At 43.9% G+C, this 21,293-nt stretch overlaps 2 protein-coding genes across 11 annotated transcripts in view; both read right to left on the reverse strand.

Moving 5' to 3' along the window:
* The window catches only part of grm8a (glutamate receptor, metabotropic 8a), a 175,001-nt gene extending 173,762 nt beyond the window's left edge, over positions 1-1,239 (reverse strand). The window contains exon 1 of one of the 2 annotated variants that reach the window (XM_034290111.1): positions 600-1,239. In XM_034290111.1, the coding sequence (XP_034146002.1) occupies positions 600-875 (276 nt within the window). In that variant the 5' untranslated portion in view covers positions 876-1,239. The remainder of the gene's footprint in view (positions 1-599) is intronic. The other variant, XM_034290110.1, reaches the window with a different exon arrangement.
* A 6,121-nt stretch (positions 1,240-7,360) lies between these two features.
* LOC105025653 (zinc finger protein 800) overlaps positions 7,361-21,293 on the reverse strand; it is a 51,515-nt gene continuing 37,582 nt past the window's right edge. For 6 of the 9 annotated variants that reach the window (XM_020042828.2, XM_020042829.2, XM_010896472.3 and 3 more), the window contains 5 exons: positions 20,325-20,511; positions 16,381-16,476; positions 15,496-15,639; positions 10,359-10,696; positions 8,243-9,964 (listed from right to left, as the gene is read on the reverse strand). In XM_020042828.2, the coding sequence (XP_019898387.2) occupies positions 8,243-9,964; positions 10,359-10,696; positions 15,496-15,639; positions 16,381-16,476; positions 20,325-20,511 (2,487 nt within the window). Of the gene's footprint in view, positions 7,474-8,242; positions 9,965-10,358; positions 10,697-15,495; positions 15,640-16,380; positions 16,477-20,324; positions 20,512-21,293 lie in introns of those variants that run through there. The other 3 variants (XM_010896471.3, XM_010896473.3, XM_010896470.4) reach the window with 2 other exon arrangements.

Consider the following 21,293-nt stretch of genomic DNA (forward strand, 5'->3'; position numbering starts at 1 on the left):
CACACACTCATCTGGGGGGAGGAGTTGAGCATTCTTTAATAAGATTGACTGCATTTTAATTGGTTGTCACAATTGAACTTTATCTGCATCCAATAGCTAGACCGGCCAGCTGCGGTGGAGTCTCTGTGTGTAATTACAGATCTTCAGTGGCAGAAGCCAGGCTGCTTCAAGAACATAATGTCTCCTACACACACACACACACACAAACACAAACGCACATGTGCGCACACACACACTCTCTCTCTCTCACACACACACACACACACACACAGGGCGCAGTTCAAGCCAAGGTAATATCCTGTTGGAACAATAAGCCTTCCTTTGAACACAAAAGCTGAGAGGAAAGGCTGGAGATGTAAAAATGGGGTTGTGGATCTGAAACCGTATACTTAATTTGCAGTTTGAGATCACCTAAGCCCAACCCCAGCTGTTCCACCCCTAAAGATAAGGTGCCATAGAAACTGACCAAACCTGACTGGAACGTTTGCGTACGACCCAAACATCAACATAAAGGCAAAGCCGTGACAGGACACAGGCAGGGTTTCTAACCCAGACCAGAACCACCCGGACACAAGCCTGAGGCGCCGCCGCGTCCTTACCTTAAACAGCCTTAGTATGTTGGCCACCATGATGGACACAGAGCTGGCCGCCGCCCCGATGACACCCACAATCTTATCGGGCTTGGCAAAGATGGGCGGGTCGCCGTTGGCGCAGCGCACGTCCGAGCCGTCTTTCTCGATGAGGGCCTGGACGAAGGTGAGCGACTGTTCCAAGGCGTAGGTGTCTCTGGAGCACGTGTCCAGGATACGCGCCCCCAGGGTGATGTTGGGGAGGAGTTCCGGGTCCTTGTTGATCAGGTCGATAGCAAACATCATGGCCTCCAGACGATGGATCCCTTTCTCCTTCTTGAGTTCCCCGCAGGGGACACCCCCGCCTCCACGGGAGTGTACCGGGAACAGGCCACCCAGGATGATGTCGCCGTCCAATCGGATGGAGTGGGCGTACTCCTGGCTGGGTGCCACACCAGTGGTGGGGTCGGTGATTCGCTGAGAGGAGGCCAGGGGAAGGAGCCAGAAGGAAGTGGCGAGGAAGTGGGAAAAGATAGTGGCGCACCGTGAAGAGGGAAGGAGGACTTTGGGGTTCCGAAAACATGGTAACAGTTTGGTGGCGCTGGCGGTCGGGGGAGGGGCTACTGAAGGGTTATCATGGACAGCATAGGAGGGATCATTGGTGAATAGGGGTCAATCCCCCAGGGGAGGAGTTGCTAGACTAGGGGGAGGAGTTAGGGGAGGAGTTAGCAGGTCGCTTTAAGATGTCCCGGCCCCATAAGACATGCATGTCCCAGAAGAGAGAGACAGAGAGACAGAAAGACTGAGGTATACAAAAAAAGACAGACAAGGTGAAGCAGGCAAGTTCAGCTGCCTTGATGATAATCCTGAATTCACATCTTTAGCAGACCCTGCAGAATACACAGAGAGAAAGAGAGAGTGAGTAAGAGTGAGCACAAAGCAGTCAAAGCAGTCTAAGTCAGACACATATTAGGACACATCATGTCTTTCTCACACACACACACATGCATGTGAAACACCTATCCTACAGATTCAAGAGCAGAAGACACACAAGGATTTGAAACAAACACATAGAGGAAAGAAATTGTTCTTTGGTCCATCATACTACAGATGGGCAAAAGGGTTGAAAAGGTTTTCTTTGCCAGTCCCTGTGCAGGAAGCCATTTAAGAAACCTTTTAGGATTATAGGTATAGGAACTCATTTAGTTCCAGGTTGAACCATATTTCCAAGTGGAACTCTTTTGGTTTTGGGTAAAATCCTTTAGGTTCTATGTCAAGGGCTTTTGGGTTTCATGTAGAACATGGGGAGGCTATTCAATGGGGACAGCTAAAGAACACTTTTGAACCAATTTTATAAGATTTTATGGTCTCATTTCTTTGATGTCCTTCACTTCACTGAAAGTAATGACATTTTTGGACAATGACATTGGGCTACTTCTATTTTACTTTTCTGGGTGCCCTCCTTGCCTTAAAATATAATATATTATAAACACAGATGGCCTAGATTATCTGCAGCCCACTAATTAGCTTTTAATTCGTTGCATATCACCATTCAATATTTCTCCATAGACAAAACAACGGCATGAGGAAGGCCTGGAAAAGAATAGGCAGTAATTGTGCTCACTGTCTCTTGTGGTATGACCCATAGTTAAAACGTGTGGATATTCTTCTAAGTTAAAGAACACCATTACAATAGCAATGTAATGTGACACATAATCGCCACATACACGCAGAGCTAATCTGCCTTACTGGCTAAATAAGTGAATGTTTCCCGGCGCACGGCACAAACAGGTTATTGCGTTTGCGTTCCAAAAGCCACCGATGCTGCGCCGTATGCTCGTGGTGTGGGCTGACCCGGTTGCGCATTTCTGGGATGCTAAGATCCTAAGATTGTTGCATCGAGGCATATAAATAGTCGAATGAGTAAGCCTATTTGGATATCGTGACAATATGTCTCCATTCTTCCACCACCGTGTTCCAAATAGCATTATGTCCAAGACGCTCACTTTTACGCACCCCGCACTTTCACATAGTCAGCCCCTGTGGATTGATTGCTGACTAAACTCCAGTGAAATATATTAATTATTTACCTATTGAAAGGGTTATGTTAGTATAGCAGTAAACTGAGCACTTTACCAATTAGGCCTACCACATTTAAGTATAAAACAATGCGGCTGTATGGTAATGTGTATTCTTAATTGGCTATTCAGACTGTTTTCATGTTAAATGGATCTGTTCAACATAATGTTTTCTTAGCCACGATTTAATTTCATTTTTGCGATAAAACGTAATCACTTTCGATCCGACTAGGGTTGACTCTCTAATAAGAGAGAATTGACAGAACGTAAGAACGGGGTATTCTGGCAGGGTGATCGTTATCGTTGGCAGAAAGATAAACGGAGTAGGCTATTACCCTGTGAGACTGAGAATGGCCCATTTCTCTTTTTAATTTACACCAATCGCTAGGTGTCATGCTGCACCATCTTTTCTCCTGGCCATTCTATTAGGTTTCCTCTGGCAGAGGCACGTTCTCTGGGGAGCGCACTGCTCTTTCCACAAAGTGATAGCTTTTCTCTCTTTTTTCCTCTCTCCATCTCCATGCCCGTCTCTCTCTCTCTCTCTCTCTCTCTCTCTATGCTGGTTTATCTCTGTCTACCTGCCATTTTTCTCTCACCCACAGTTTCTTTCTTTCCCACCGATGACCCCCCCCCCCCCCCCCCCCCCCAAGCACCCGTTCAATATGACATTGTATTTTAGCATTCAGATCAAAGGTAGTGAAACGCATGGGGATCGAATCAAACATCCCAAATCAACCATACGGTTCCACACTATATTTACGTGTGATCCTCCAATTTTCTTGACCCTGTTTTGAAGACAGGTGCAGAAGACCTGCTCCCAGCAGGAAGTGTGGTGTTAAGCATTACTTTAATGATTGCGTAGGTTTGATGCGGTGATATAGGGATCAATACGGGATAGACCACCACGACCCATTTGAATCCTCCGATAGGCTACACACGACTGATTAAAGCAGTGACATTAAGCAGGCTGCAGCAGCAAAACATGTTCTGCTCCAAGGAGATTTCACGATCTTATGATGTTTTCACGTACCATATCATTACATTTTATTTTCCATTTCAATTTCTTATAACATGTTGCGTCTATACATGGACGCATTACACGTGCAAAACATTGCGTACCTATACAATGGACACTGGGAATCCAACTGGTTTAATAACATATCCCAATTATTTTATTATAAATTTGGCATGTCAATTTTAATTACGTCTATCACAAAATCCGACATTTGAGCGTTGTTTAAGATGTATGATCAGCTAACGTTTTGTCGAGAAAAGCCCGTTCCTTAGCGCGCGGAACAGAGCAGGGAGCGCATTCCTTTGGGTCAATATAGTAACTTCCTAGCGAGCTCAGTTCCCCAAAACCTGGCCCCTCTCATTTAGCTGCTACACGACTCTGGCTAACGATACAATGAATGTCACCATTAAATATGTTTTAAGAAAAATCGATAATAAAACGATAAATAGTTATTTCAGTTCTAAAAAAAACATGTGAGAATAATTATTGTAACACTAAGTAGAAAGGGCAGATAAAGAACGACAGATTTTTCAGATAGAGGGGGCAGAAATCTGGAAGAATTCTGTTCAACTGGGTATTTTCACACAGAGAAACTAGGATATTTAACTAAATATTACATTTTCTAAAAAGCCTACCTGCTTTTTCGAATCTTGATTGAGGCTTCCTGACACCTTCGCAGCCGACTGGCATATGCACGCGCCTTGGGTTTTTAGTGCTGAAAGGGACAGCGAATGCATCCAGCCAAGCAGCGAGCGCGCGTCTCCGCCAAATGAATCACAAAAAATAGCCTACTCCCACCGGCAGCGATTGGTCTCCAAAATCTCTCTCTTCCTTTCACTCCCTGTGTCCGCATCTCCCCCTTTTTCATCTGTAACATAATGACATAGAATCAGTTAGGTATGCAACATTTAACACGTCACACTTGCACCTGCCTAGAAAGCGTAACAATAAAATAATTCAATGAGAACACGACACGACGACATAAATAGAACAAAAATAATATGCGAACAATAGGCATTAAGAATGAGTTATCAATTCCTCTCTGAAGCGTACACTTGTTGTCGCTACAAGTAGGCCTAAACCATATTATTTGCAATTTGGTCCATACATCTTTGTCTTGACTCATGCTGATATTTCAGATGTGAATACAGACTGCCTGAGGTAAAGGTCAGGGACTTAATTCATCAACAAGAAAGGCATTCACGTCCCCATGACGATCTGGTAGACGTGATAAATTTTTTGCTTTACTTGAAGAACAAGGCATTCACCAGATAGAGCAAGACTGCCATCTAGTGCTACCTATAGCCTAAAGCATTCCTAGGCATTGGCGGCTGCAACAAACCCACACATTTGACTGATGACTCAAAACTGAAATATTCCCCATGCATTATTATTCGCTAAATATTCGCTAAATATTCCCCATTCATTATTATTCGCTAAGTGGGGTTGGCGTAGCTTTTGATTAGAGCATGACTTCGAAATAAGGTTCTAATTTTATTAAACCACTGAATACAGCTATGATTCCAACTTGCGTCCATTAACCCACGTATTTTACAACAAATACATTTTGAGTTTACTCAGGAGGTCCACTTTGGTTATCACACATTTCCGGGGTTGGATAAAGGAATGCATCAACTGCTGAAGTTATTGAACATTTCTACTTATTAGGCAACTATTATTATGCACAACAATTGTAAATATGTTAAATAAAAGTAAATAGTGAAATAGTGAAAATATCAAACACCGTCCGGTTCTCAAGGTTTAAATCAATATCTATTTATTTGATATTTTGCTGGTTGAAATCTTACCAGCATTGTCCAAATATTTTTAAGAACTTGCAGTACCACTTTTTGTTACTGTCAAATAATTCAACAAAATCTATAATTATTAACATAATATATAATGTTTCATGTAATTAAAATAAATTTAAATAATTGCCAGTTGACTGCAGCCAGATGCAGAAGTGTTTTGCGAATAAATGACCAGTAGAGGTGCCAACATGAAACAAATAGTTTCCATATACCCAAATCTACAGTAATTACCTTTCCTGATAAAACTCAGCATACAAAACTCAAATCTAATACATTTTTTATTTCCTGCAATATGTTATAACAAATGCTAAATATCATGGATGCATGCTTTCCAGGAGTTTGGCCTATATGATGAGTAATGACTGCCTACAGACCGGTCATTTGACATGCGTCAGCAAAAAAATCTGATCTAAGGAGCAATCATTTGCCAGAAAATCAGAATTGTGTTTCCTGTCTAAAATGCACAGAGGGAGAAATATTGATTTCACAGCAAACAAAAAAACAAGAAAACATTTGAAACTTTTGAGCTGTTTATTGTTGCAGAAAGAGCTGATTTCTTCAGGATTAATGAGATACATTCTTTTTAACACATTTTCTTATGGTGTACTTTCATCCTATGGAGGTCTTTAAGTTAGTTCACAGGCCCGAACCAGAGAAAAATCAGAAAAACCACTTGAAAACAGGAAAATAACATTCCCTTTTCGGCTGTCACAGATGTGCCTCCAAAACTAATATCTTATTTGAAATAAAGAAAACTCACTGAATTATTTCACCATCTGGTGTTGACAAATTTATGAGTGAGTCTTAACATAACATATTCAATAGAAAACACTTCAGTGTACTCAACAAAGAGCAAAACGAACTCTCGCTATAATGAAATGTATTAGAGCGTATATAACAAACAATAATCTATACAATATCTCACGGTTTAATGTAAATTCAAAGAATGACTATACAGTAAACCTATACATCTTACAATATATCTATCCTTTATACCATCTGTCTGAAAGTTAATATGTACATCAATCCGAGACCTTTTCCGTTAGAAAAATAAAAATTGGTCTGTTTTCCCCCCGCCTCATTGGCTCATGGCTTTCCGATTCAACAAGACACTGTACATTTGGTCTGTCGTGTGGTCACTCATCACTCAATCAACAAACAAACCACCACCACCTCTTTGATGTGCCAACATATTAATGGTCCACTATTGACTCATCTGACAGTTAATTGCCCAAACAATATCGCAGAATGATAGAAAAACTATAGCTTGTCTGGATGAACTAAGTTAGTATAGACTCTCCTTTTGCGCTGAAAACAAACTATACGTTTGTTGAATCCCAATGGTTACCAGGAGATTGGGAGTGGTCAATTATAACCCGAGAAATTGAACCCCTAGTAACTGAGACCAGTGCTGGCTCTGGCAGTCAACCCTTTATGGGATAGGACTCAGACTTGGGTGCCCTCTACTGGTCCAACATGTGTAGTGACATGGGAGCCTCTAGCTAGGGCTGCAAAATGACAGGAACTTTCAAAAACAACCTCTGGCTGGAAATCCGGGACACTCCACACAAGGTTTCTGGAAAGCCAGGGAGTTTAGTAAAAATTATCGGGATATTGCAACCCTATCCGAAAATCCTGGATTTTGACAGGCTCACACCACAAGCAAGTCTGATGCAGGTGTGTGTGTACGTGTGTGTGTGTACAGAAGTGATTGTAACCTACACACAACAGTCTCTAAGTGCGAGTGCAACCACAGACAGCAGGTTGAGGCTGTACTGTGTCCGATCCTCTACTGCCACTAAAGTGAGATTCCGACGATAGTTTTGGTACTTTGTTAAGTGTCCTCTTCACTCTCGCTTTCCTAGCTCCCTCTTTTAGTATCTCTTCCAAGCCTTCTCTATTCCAGCTTTCTTCACTGTCCGCAGTAGGCGCTCTTTCATCCCCTGCTTCTTCTCTCGGGACGAAGGCTCCCAAGAACCAGGCGAAAGACCGCGAGGGATCTGACGGAAAGAGAGAGAGGGAAGGAGATAACAGAGAGGGATATTGAAAGGAGGGTGAGAGAGTGAGACAAAGAGAGAGAGAGACAGACCGTTGCTTTTAATAGGCACTTGGCGGTCAATTAGAGCAGGTATGCACACTTACTCTGGCTTTCTCCTCTGCTGAAACAACCTCCCTAGGGACTAGCTAGCTCCCAGACACACATACTAATCAACTGTCTGGAGTGTCAGTGTCTCTCTCTCTCACTCACACTCACACACTCACACACTCACACACTCACACACTCACACACTCACACACTCACACACTCACACACTAATCAACTGTCTGGAGTGTCAGTGTCTCACTCACACACTCACACACTCACACACTCACACACTCACACACTCACACACTCACACACTCACACACTCACACACTCACACACTCTCTCTTTCATTTTATTACGGGGTGTGGGTAGATGGGTGAGCTTGAGGACTTCTGGCCTTATAAAAAACAAACACCTGGCCTTCCCTTGTGCTTGGTCCCTCTCAGTAGTCAATGTCAGACAGGCACGTTACAGACCAATTACAACCGATGGATCTTCCCACTACCTCTAACTTTACTCCCAGTCTTAACCTCTCTCTTCGCCTTGTTGCTGTTTTTTGATGTATTTCTCAGTTCTATTTTCGCACTCCATTTTCGTCCCCTGCCCAAATGTGTGAGTGGCGTTTTCGAGAGGAATCCGGACAACGCGGAAGACGCCGTTGATCAGAAGTGCGCTGGCGGAGCTTACCAGAGCAGTGCCTTGGAGCGTGTGCTCACTCCCTTAGCCCGGGTCTCGTTGGCTGGCGAGCTGACCGGCGGCACAGCGTTCCGGTGGCTCCTCTTGTGGGACTCCAGGTACACCTTCTTGGCGAAGGCCCGGCCGCACACGTTGCAGGCGTGGAGCGAGAAGTTCTTGGAGACCCGCACCTCCGTACTGCTGCTGCTCTCCGGGTGGGCGTCGTGCCGGCGGGTGTGGGGGGGCATCGGGGCAGAGGCTTCCGGGTGTTGTTTGTCGGTCTTGCGCGTGACGGGCGACCAGGTTTGGGCTTCCAGCTGCCTCTCCTGATTACGGGTGACCGGGGAAGATGAGGAGGCGAGGAGATCCTGTTTGCGCGTGACTGGGTAGGAGGCAGAGCTGTGGTAGGAGTTGTTGAGGAGCTCCTGTTTGCGCGTGACTGGAGGTGACGGCGGGGAGCGCCGCCCGTTCATCTCCTCCTTGACCGTTGCCCCTCCGCGCTTGCTGCTGCTGCTGTTGGCGTTGGGCGGAGTGTTCAGGACCACCTCGGCCGGACGCTTGACTGCGCGTGACTCCAGCTTGGGCATGATCTTGGCCAGGTAGCCCGACGACTTCTTGTGGACCACAGTCACGTGGCGTAGGACATCGCGCTTGCGCCGGGACTCATAGCGGCAGAGGGGGCAGCGGTAGAACTTGATGAAGATGTCCGTTCCGTCTGTGTGCAGCTCAATGTGCTTGGTGAGATTTTGGCGTGAGCTGAACTGTCGTTTGCACAGCTTGCAGAACAGCTGCTTGAAGTCGAAGCCCACGGAAAGCTTCTGAGGGGGCCTGCCGACAATGCCACAGCTGCTGGAACCGCCACCGCCAGAGGTGCGTCCCGGTGTCTTGAGGCTGCTTCCACCTTCTTCCTCTTTAATTTTCAGTCCAGACTTGCTCACGAAAGCCTTCCCGTCCGCTTCACCCGGTGAAGGTGCAGGGCTGGAGTCGGGGTCGTCCGAGGGTTCCACCGCCTCTTCCTTCACCCCAACGCTGTTGCTAGCGTTGCTGCTGCTAGGGTCCTGGTCGGCGACGGCCGCCATCCGACCGCCGTTCTTGGTGGCGGTCGTCTGCGTGGCTGGGGAGGCGCTAACGTTCTTGAGGTTCTTGAGGTTGTAGAGCTTGTGGACGATGCGCATGTGCCTCTTCAGCATGACCTGAGAGCTGTACTTCCTCTTGCAGAGCAGGCAGCGACACGATGCCAGATTATAGAGGACGGAGGCCGGGAGACACGGTGCCGGTGGCACCGCATGGGAGGCTTTGGGCGACTGAGGGTTGGCAGCACCTGGGAGGCATCCGCCCTTCGGCGTGTGACCTCTCGTCGGGGATGAGCTGGCGCTCCTGCGGGGAGGCGTGGCCTCCAGGGAAAGTGGCTGGCCAGGCCGTGTGGCAATGTCCGGAGTGATGGTGTCCCGGCGCAAGCCGCGGTGCACCTCGTCGAAATGCCGGCGAACGTTGGCCTTGGTGGCGAAGGACTTGAAGCAGACAGGGCAGGACTTGCCGCTGGGCGTGTGGAGTGGACGCGGTCGACCTTTGACCATGGACAGGAGGCTAATGGGAACAGTGCGCGTCTCCGTGAATTTGCGGAGTTCCTCCAGCTTGTTCTGGTGCATCTTGCGACAGTGGCGGCGGATGCTGCGGCGTGAGTTGAAATCTTTGCCACACAGGCAGCACGAGATGGTCACATCCTCCACCTGCAGGGGTGAGGGGGAGAGAGAAAGGTTATAGGGGGATTGGCCTCTGGTCGCAGGGCAACACTCACAGCTCTGGACTGCACAGACCACTGTGCCTGTCATTCCATGTCAGAATGCTTCTTTGGGCAAGGGCATTTCTACCTTTACTGTTGCAGCCAAGTTACAGGCTCTACAAACAAGCTTCAATCTAGCAGTCTAGTACCATGCTAGTCGTGATGTCTTCTGTGTTTTACACAGTGACTTAAAAGTAACGAGTCAGATTGCAGGACAAAAGCGAAGAGCCTAGCAAGATGATGCTCCATGTCAGTATTCATAGTCAGCATTGCGGTACATTCCCATTTTAACTCCAAAAGGGTGTATTTTGTTTGTGTGTGTTTTCCCCAGTGGTACCCACCCCGCTAGTAGACCCCTCTTCCTCAGGCTGCGCCACATCCTCTCCTCCATCCTCCTCTTGGTCACTCCTCCTCTCATCTCCATTTTGGCCCTTCTCCGGTGCCCCGCCCTGCTCTCCCCAGGGTTCGGGGCTATGTGAGCGGGTCCCTCCGGGGGTGTGCGGGGCCTGGGGGAAGTGAGCCAACTCCTCCTCCGTAGACAGGAACTGAAAGACGGCGTTGTCGGATGTCTGGATGGGCTCCAGACGGACCACATATTCCGGCCCGTCTTTTCTGGGGTAAATGGCCTCCAGGAGGTCCTTAATGGCGGCACTCTGCTTGTCACCATTGCCTGCTGGATCTAAGGGGACAGGTGAGGGTGGAGGGAGAGAGTGGAGTTTGAAAGGGAACATTTTCTATCAGGCCCCAATTTCTGTTCATACATTTCATCGAGGTGACAACACAGAAGGGAACATTGCAAGAGAAGGAGCATTTTTCAAGCAGAGACGTTATGTGCTCTCCAAAGGCAGAAGCACAAAGGCAGGTATTCTTCCAGACCGGAATCCAGTGTGTCACAGGGAACCACGTCTCAGACACAGAATTAAATAGTAATTGAATACGTTGTTGTGGTTTGGCGTGTCAGCTGTCGCTGTGTGATCACAAGCTTCCACACACGTCAGATAAGAGGAGGCTGAGAAGAGGGAACAGTGGTGGCTAATGGGGCTGGATCAAAGAAAAGAGTCCGGAGCATGAAAGAGAATATAGTCAGGGTATATATGAGCAGAGGAACGGTGAAACTGCATTCGGGAAAGGAGAAAAAGTAACAGAAAGAGAGGGAGGGAGGAACTGGGAAGGGATGTAAATGATTCGCCGATGTGCATCGATCCTCCCGGTTCAAGAGTGCATCGGTTTTGCGGAAGCGCAACCAATGCAGCCCTTCAATGAATTTGAAAATCAATTCTAACATTACAAACCGCTGAGTGACACTTGTTTTTTTTACTTAGGTCTTTGTTCCTCCACCACTAGAAATATCTCAAATCTTTTTACTGAAGTGAACTGAAGGCTCTCCTTCATTAGCCTATCGAGCTAACCGTCATTGATATCCAAGTAAAATAACTGCGTGCACAGAGGCCTGTAGAAAAAGAAAAATGTTTTCTGAAGTCATTACACCTCAAAATGCACAAGATGATTGACAGCCACCATTGCCATTTTTTTCTGAAATCGATTCAGTATTTTTTAACAAATAATAAGCTCACTTATATTTTGTTCAAATATAACTGGATCTCTGAGAAATTAAGGTAACTGACTGCATTCAAATTGGCACATGTTATACTCAATAACTATTACACAACATCCAGTTTGAACTAAACGTCTCCCTAATAACAAGGAATCCCAAAACAATTATCAAAAGCTATGCACACACCCCAAAGGCCAGTATACACCATCAATCTCTATGCTTTACAAAAGGCATGTAGCTGTGGCTTGGAGAATTGTTAATTAAACAGTTTCAGTGAATTTGGACTTTGGTCATTCTTCACAGATTTTTGTGATCTAATCTGGTCCATTGGCCTAAGCCACTGATACTCTGGTGAATACATACAGCAGTCTACTTCATTCCAGTCCACAGCAATTTCAGCACAGCATCTCTAACTGTATGTAAATATATAATAACACAATATCAGATTTTCACTACACGATTATCATGACTAAAATAATTCACAGTAGCAATATTATCGCAATATCAATAAAATAAATTATAAAATAATACTATCCGTCAAATTCATCTTTAACTTTGTTCGTTGTGTATTTTGTCTCTTTTTTGGAAAACAAATTAATTAACTCAAAATATGAGTGTAGGGAGGTGGAGAGCATATAACCCTAAGTGTATAAATTGAAAGCGTACAAATAAATTATACTTAATGGATAGTGAAAAGGATAATTTACCAGATTAACTAATAATAGATCCACAAGACCTAACACAAAGAGTTTTTGGACAAATACAAGGTCCATTATCTAAGCGAATAGGCTACAAAAACGTCAAATATTTGGGGCTCTGTCCCAGGAGTTCTGATGGGGTAAATACATTAATTCAAAGTCCATACTCGTAGTTTAAGCACATGCATTGTTTGTCTATAGATGACATGAAAAAGCTAACGAAAAACCGAGAGGTGATGTTTTTGCTTAGCAAGGTCAAACCTATCCAGTTAAACGTTGCTAATAAGTAAACATTCTATACAAATCACAATGTTTTAAGCATCGAGAGGTCAGAAAACCAGCAGCATCTCTCCATGCATCCCACTGCTGGTTTAATTCAGAAGCTAGGCAGGGTCCATCCTAGTCTTCCTGGATGGAAGACCAAATGCTTGTGGACATAGTGTTTGAGGGCCACAAGGACGCATTCCTCCCTGGTCTAAACATCAAATCCCTGCCAGAAACCTGCTGGCAGGGACCTGCTTTTATCAGCTTGTTCCACAAAGATCATTGGAGCAAAGAGTTTGCAATGATACTTCATAGGATTACATTTGGATGTGAATGTGTGAACATCTCATCGGAACTGTAAATATGGACATAGAAGTAAAATTCAAGTTTTCCAACAATGTAATTTTCTTGGCAAGACACCTCAAACCCTATTAAGACAAACATCTGTCTACTATTAAAGCCCCAACCATTGCAACTGGTCACCAAAATAGAACATTTGGATGTAGCAACATCACTGTAAAAGACACTCTGAAGAAAAATATAAAGTGGAATAATGAAATTAAATGAAGAACCGTTTTTTTAATTAAATATTGTCTACACATACATTGCTCTAAAACTCATCAGTCTGCGGATTGATTGTAATTTTGATAGTAAGGTTAACATTTAAAATTAACATGGAAAATTAAGAGTTTGTTAATATTTTACTAACAACAACATGAAAACTTTATACCTAATGTCATTACCATTCTTTTTGTCACCTCTCAGGAACTATTGCCATGTTTAGTACATTCTGTGCTATCCCTGACACTTAATATAAAACATGGAACTTCACCATGTTATACAGACTACTGTTAAAAGAAACATATTTGCTCATATCAACCACCTACTTCTGATTTGACAGGAATAAAATCATTATGATGTCATTGCTGCAGAAAAATGGAAAACACTAAAAAACATGCATACATTTTCAGATAACTGGACAAATGCTTTCCCTACCTTTTCACACACCTACTCCCCATCTATTTCTCTACCACAGAGTTGTTGTGTCTGAATTCATCCATTTAGGTGGTTTTCAGAATTTTGTCTGTTACAAGCAAAAAAATAATTCCCATTCGGCATATTTGCTTTTCTTAATTCTACCATTTATTTAGCATTACATTTTATCTTTTCTGTTTGCAGGAGCATTTTTTGAAAACAGCTGTGTCGAGTAACCTCTTTTGTTCTTCCAGTGGCATCTGTGAATAGCTTGCTGTAATACTTCTGACTAATTTGTCTTGTAAACATGCTAGGTAGCATGCTAAATCTTGTTTGCTATCATGCAAAAAAAAAAAATAACAGTCCTTGAAATGGTTCTGATTACATGTGAGTGTTTCCTAAATTATTCTGTGTTAGCAGCAGTGCCATTGATGGTATGGGGCTAATATGTTTTTGTAGAACAGCTGTTAGGTCAACTAATCAAGATCTTGAGAGTTGCATTTTTTGTTTGTGTGTGATGACAAATGTGGTTTCTAGTTCATCCACTTCAACTACATATTAATAGAGAAGTCTAGGCAACAAATGTTTATTTCAAAGGTGCTGTAGATAAGAATAGAAAACAAAGGCTACTTTCTGGTTCATCAGCCACTGTGGCAGGTATATAAAAAATCTTCCACTCTGACTTTTTACCAGCCAATTACACCATGAAACCCAAATGACGAATGAGTACATTAGACAGTTAATTCTTAAAGAACAAATGTATTCCTAGTTACAAAAATAGTTTGACCAGAGTCTAAGCCACAGATGAGTGATACCTTATCAATTCATTTTTCGCCTCAGCTAGAAACGTTGCAGCAGAGACAAACAATGCACTTCCAAAATGTGCAGCTAGAAATTCAAAATAGTGGTGCAGGAAAGACTGCTACTCATCCTGCAGAGACAATGTGGGGGAGTGTTTTTTACACACCTGCCGACGAGTTAATACATCTGTGCAGTCAGTTCCTTTGTTTTTAATCTGTTTTGGGGGTGAGAATAGAGGGTGAGTGTCAAAACAAGTCGTTAACTTTGTGGTGTTGGTGTATCCTTTTGTGCTGTGGTGGTGGCTGTGTTTTTTGGTATTAAAAAAGTAATGCTCGTTGGCTAGCCACAAAAGGGGATGTGGTTGCTAATTGTATTCCGTTGTGGTCCTGCAGCCAAGGTTTCTGCAGCCAAGGTTTCTGCTGTCGGTTCTGTCTAATGTTAATCAGATCTGTTCAAACTAACTAAACGATTTCAGAACGAGACAGTGGATGTTGTTTTTGCTGAAATGAAAGGACCTTATGTTGCTTTGGAGTGGCAAATAGCCTAGAGATTAAAGCACCCAACTAGAACCAAAACATTGCTGGATCAAATCCCTGACAGTATGACAGGTTGTTCTGTCCTTGAGACCTAAATGGTCCTGTAAGCCGTTCTGGATAAGAGCGTCTACTAACTGATTAAAATGTTTGAAAGAATCTGTAGGCTATCCACACAGGGACATCTTCTAGCTTTCCGAGGGGCAAGTCCACCATAACAAATACTTTCTATGAACAATATGTGCATTTGACAATTTTTACATGAACAGAGTAAATCTGTGAGGACTTGCAACATGCACATGATTGTTGAATCTGATTTTGATCAGTGCCTAACCTGCATTATTGGGAAACATGAACTAATAAAAAGACTAGAAGAACCCCCCTGACTGGCAAACCCACATTTAGTAATTCAGGTTTACTTCAAAATTCATGTACAGGGTAAAGGTCAGGGTACGGTAAGGGTCAGTTTAATTTTTGTCATTTAGCAGGTCAGCAAAATACTTTCCCACACATACTGCTCAGCTCAGGTGACAACACACACCTTAAAACATGATTCACAAACACATACTGCCAACAGGACAAATAAACTCACAGATTGTGGCCAAGGAGAAAGAGGAAGGGAGGAAAGAGATGGTTAAATATATAGCTGTACCGTCCGGCTCAGGCAGTCTTGACAGGCAGTAGTACTCCTTGTGGGTAATTAGGTTGGGCAGGCCCCGGAACAGGCTGCGACACATCTTGCACTCAAATATGGTGTCCACCTCCTTCAGAAGCATGTGCTTCAGCTGGGCTGTACCTGCACAGGAACAGCACCAGGGGGCAGTGTTAGCAAGCTAATGCAGACAGGGTACACTGTTATATGCCTGTATTTTGAAAAACGTTTTTTAACTACTTTGTGATTACTGGCACAACCTACAATCCATTAGATTTGTAGTACTTTGGGATACTTATAGTAGCTGTCACTTTCTTAAAAGTGGTTCAGTGTTTTGTCATTTATATTTACCTGCTATCCTAATGAGCTCCGCACCCACAACAAGGCCAACAAAAACACCCAATTTGGTTTGCAACCATTTGTTTTGCCATTTTGGTCATTTAGTTGGCGCTATAATCCGGAGTGACTATTAACATTAATATTTGAAATATATATATTTTAATTCAATACTCTGCTCTTTCATTTTTGACACATTGGTCTTTAAGTTATTTATACAATAATATTCTATTGTTTTTGCCCATCTCTGGATAAAAAAATAGGCCTTTCTAGACCATAATGAACAGACGCAGACTGATCCTCTGAGCTACTTTGAGGATACTCCTGAAGCTTAAATATCCTTTGGTGTTTGCAGATCTGAAGGAATATGACCAGTGTATTAAATATGTACATTGACCAGGCCAGAGAATAGCAATCACCGTTTTCCCTCCAGACGGGCCAACACCGAAAGAACTTGGGTTAGCACTTTAATCAAAGTCTCCTGACACATGAACGACCCGGTCACATCTTATTAAATTGCTGGTTGAGTAAAGCCGGACCAGCCGTTACCTGAGCGAAAGCACTCGATGATCTGCTGGATGCCCGACTTGGAGGTCTGAAGCTGTGGTTGAAGCAGGGCTGGGTCCCCTGGCTCTGGGCAGTACCCTGCAGAGTGGACACACATACACTGTCAACGCTTCACAACTACCTCAAAAAAGCAAGGAGCAAGAATAAAATATGAATAGCTAAAATATTCAAGGATTAAAACATCTCAGCATGCGCAAGAATGTTCTTGTAGTGAGGACGCAAACTCCTCAAAAGTAATCAAAGTAGTGAAGCCAAGTAAAACACAACCTTTTCTCAGGTTCTCACTTCTTTAAAGGCAATTTTTGGCTTAGGATTTGGGGTTAGGTTTAGGACTTGGAGTTACTTTTTGGGTTTGGGATAGGAGTTCAGGGTCAGGTTTAAGGTATGGGTAAGGTTAAAAATTAAGAAACATGGGATTTTCAATAGTTAACCTGAAGTTAGTCCCCAAAGGTCCCTGTATACACAGGCTCTCTGTGTGTGTATGTGGGTGTGTATACGTCTCACACTTTGACCATGTTACTCTGCTCAGGAGTCATGTACAACAATGTGCAGATAGTCATTTCACCTCTCAGCTAACCTCGTCACTGTATCATCATAGCAATCTTTCTGATGACGTGCCAGGAGACTATTGGTTGAGTGGTGGGTGACATCGGAGTGGGGGAACGTGGCCGCTGACTGCCGTGTGTGCAATGCATGTGTGCAACGCGTGTGTTTAAGGGAGACAGTGTGTCGGGCCAGGCATCATTCAGAGCTCCATTATCGTCTTGTGAGGCTGTGTGCGCGTGCGCCCCTCCCCCGGCCCTCAGGGTGTATTGGTCTAATCCGAGGGGGCAGGTCCCTGACCCCTCCACAGCCTGGGGTCAGAGGGCGACCAATCAGGCGCGCCGACACAGTCGGCACCAAACACAGTTAACCCTTTCGTCCCTGGTACATCCTGACAAACAGGAAATATGTGTGTGCTTATGTGTTTACGCAACAAATACTTCACAGTTGGGCCACAGTTGTAGTTAGGGCCTATATTTAGAGTAAAGCCTGGTCCCAAATCATCCCCCAAGCCCCAACACCCTATGCTCAGAGGATTTGATTGGTCCAACCAATACAGTGATACAACCACCTGCAGCCCGATGAGAGGGTCAGCTGATTTGATGTCGATTTAACCTGCTGTGAAATCCCCGGGTCTTTTTGGGATGGAGGGCTTGGCCAGGGCTGTATTTCAACCCTCTAGTGCCTCTTCCTTTCCTCTCCATCTGAACTGATGTGAACAATACAGACGGGCTTCTGCCAGGCTGCTTCCACCTATCCGGGGCTGTCAGATCGGTGCAGATAAAGGAGCGAAACAGAGATACTTGATGGGCTGATGTGTATTACCAGTGTTCAGAGGTGTGGCAGCCAGAGAGCCAGACAGAGACAGTGAGAATGAACAGGAAAGAGAGATGGACAGATAAGAGAGATTTAAACTACGAGATTGCAAACTAACAGAAGTCTCTCTTTTCCATAGTCTTTGAAATTAATATGTCAAAGACATATTACACAGAATTGCAGGATTCAATCGACTGAAAATTGAGCAATATGTGTTTACACTGCACAGAAACTTGGCACAGTTCCAACAAATGTCTTCACACTTGCAAACCTCTGGGGGGACTCGTTCGAGAATGTGGCGCACACTACCTCGCAAGGTGGTGTCTAGGTCTATCATTATCTGCAAGTTTACACAGCAAAATAATCTACCGCCTCGAGTCTTCCTCGATATGTCTCGGAAAAAGTATTCTGATGTAAACAACCCATAAATAGATAGACAGATAGAAAAACAGACAAAATGAATTGGAAAGAGATGATTATATAACCAGGTGGTATTTATGAATGACCTGTGCCTTGTCTCTAGGTTGCAGTGAGGCCTGCTGTGACGGGGACAATGCCCTCCCTTGCTGTGGAATGCCGCGCTGCTGTAATCCCCTCCAACCTCCTCTCTTCAGCCACTCTCCTTCCTCTCCTCCCCCTCTCCTCTCTTCTCCTCTCCCTTCCTCTCCTCAGTCAGAACAGGCTGGCCATAAAGGACTTGCTCCTTCACCCACTGGGCTGTGGGTTATCCACTGTTACAAACCTAACCCTTTCTATTATGAACTGGGTAGCTTGGCTGCTCGATGCCGATTGGCTTACAGTCGTGGTACATTTCACCAGTAAGGCATAACATGGTTTAGTTGTACATGACCAATATACCACGGCTAAGAGCTGTTCTTGTCTGAGTGCCTGGAAACAGACGTGGTATATTGGTAGTAAACTGCAAACACCAGAAGTTCATTATCGTTATTATAAAACAGTTACCAACGCAATAAGAACATTATAAGCTAAAGTTGTGCATTGTCATATCAGCTCTCTGCATTTGAATTAGTATTATATATTTTCATGTGACAACACTGAAGAAATGACACTGCTACAATGTAAAGTAGTGAGTGTACAGATTGTATAACTGTCCCCTCAAAATAACACAACACACAGCCATTCATGTCTAAACCGCTGGCAACAAAAGTGAGTACACCCCTAAGTGAAAATGTGATGGGTGTACTCACTTTTGTGAGATACTGTATATATATAGAGATATATAGATAGATAATTTGTAATTTTCTTTTTATTTATTTAATATTAATTTTAATGTTCTTCCTATTGAATTTCTTCAGTGTGGTTGGAAAAAGAAGGGTTAACATCCAAGAGAAAAAAATATCCAATCAGAATTCTCCTTTGGTAGTATCTTGGTAGAAATATTCTAGCTGTGCTCAACGGTCATTGGCTAGCCAATGTCATTGACATTGACTTTAATTAAAGCATTATTTTAGAATGACAGTAGAATCAACCAATCAAAAATTGTCTGGTAATAAGTGGGACAATTGTATGACGCTTCAAGTTCATCTAGAGGGCTTAAGTAGACGTCACAAATTCTGAGCCAATAGCGAGCCTCATCTTGTTTTCTCAAGCTTGAGCCCGCGTGAGCCTAACTAGCAGGCTAGCTTCTTGCACTGAGTGTACTAAGGATGGCCATGGCCCAGCTGTCAGTCCTGGCTTTGATCTCAATCAAAAATTGATTTAAAATCAAAGGACAGGCTAAATGAAAATGCGTTATCCATTTCATAAAGAAGGACAGGAAAAGGCACTTTGTTTTTAATGATAATCATAATGGTGAGTGGACTTTTTTGTTTTCATCTAGAGCTTGCATTCTGTTCATATCATTTTGAATACAGTGTGTAAAATATTATTTCAACTAAAGATCACTGGTTCTGTGGTAAAAACAAAGGTAATGAGGTTGCATTAGGAAGTACTGGGTACATTTCTTGTTGTGCATTTATTTATTGCATGCTAGACATCGAAAAGCGCAACGCTTTTTCTGTCAGACAGCATATTGTCTGTGGTCTTGAAACAATGTGAGTAGTTGTGTGGTTGAATTTATTCCGCCACTATTTGAGTGACTGTTTTGGCAAATATTTATTTGAAACGACACCGCATTTTCTTCTAACGTAGTTCCTGCTATCGATATTTGCAACCGTTGTGTAGCCTACATTTGCTGCTTCTGAGCCACAGCCGAGGCGTGGCTTTGGACCATTTCACTTGTCATCAAAACATTGCTGCTCCTACATAGGTTTGCAAAAGAAAGGTCTTAAGTCATGCTCTGTATACACAGGCATCCCAGTTTTATATCTATATTTTTGACCCTTTTTCCCCTACTGAGGGGCTAGCTCTAATTCGCCACTGTTAAAAGCAAGTTCCTTTACCTATTCCACAATTCACAGGGACTTATCTGACTAGTTTGGTTCAAAGCACCTTAATTGTGGGTTGCAAAATTATGTTTACTTTCACAAATTAAATGGGGAAGTAAACGTCTTTTTTAAAGGGGAAGTAAACGTCTGGTTGGTGTGCGTGTGTGGGGAGGGTCATACCTGGTGTCCTGGGGGCTGTGTCCGGGCCGGGGGTCGAGTCAGTCATGGGGTTCGGGCTTCTGGGCCGCACAGGCTCATCCGTCTGGCTGTACTGGTCCTTGGTGGCTTGGCTCTCAAGCCGGTCACTGACCTGGGGTTCAGCCTGGAGGTCGTCCTCCATCTCTGCATCCATCCTGCTGGAGATCTGCTACAGATAGACAGACAGGGTAAGAGGCCAAGATAAGGGTGAGGAGAGAGACAGAGACAGGGAGATCCTTGAACCGCACAGAAATGCCAGAGGCCATGCGATGGACAAGGAAAGACAGGCAGGGGGCTCGGAAGGTGCAGCACAGAGCTTACAACTGCCAGGATGGCTAGTTCAATTCCTTTGATGGACCAGTTCAAAAAAAGTATGCAATCATTAGTGTAAGTCCCTAAATGGCAAATGCTGTGATTACTAAAATGCCAAATGTGTGATGGCAGAAAAATGCAAATCTATAGACAATCATTTACGATCATCGCATCCCTAACCTTAGTATAGGGAATAGTTAATAATTCATTGTAAGAATGTTAGATTTTGTTTTAGACGGCATGACATCATAGAAACTCATGACATCACAGATATTCTGTATGTGCAAATTTCTAAGGCACCATTAGCTGTCTAAAAATGCTTGATGAGTAATTAGGGCCGGCACGTTTTGATCATAGGGTGCTGTTTATGACATTGATAAGGGGACAGGATATACTCCCGGCTAGTTAAGACAAATAGATCGACTGTCTGTCTCTCTTTCTCTGTGATGTCATATTTCCCAGCTCAACCGGGCAGGTTCATTTCTCCTCACACATAACACAAACACACAGATTTGACTAAACAGACTCTTGGTCTCTGTCTCTCTCTCTCATCGAACCAATTTCCATTATCATCCACATTTTGTTTCAGATGTTCTATATTTTCCGATTGGCACATATAAACCTTAGTAGCCATTTGGA

Source organism: Esox lucius, chromosome 23 (assembly GCF_011004845.1).
Source record: "Esox lucius isolate fEsoLuc1 chromosome 23, fEsoLuc1.pri, whole genome shotgun sequence".
Lineage (NCBI taxonomy): Eukaryota > Metazoa > Chordata > Actinopteri > Esociformes > Esocidae > Esox > Esox lucius.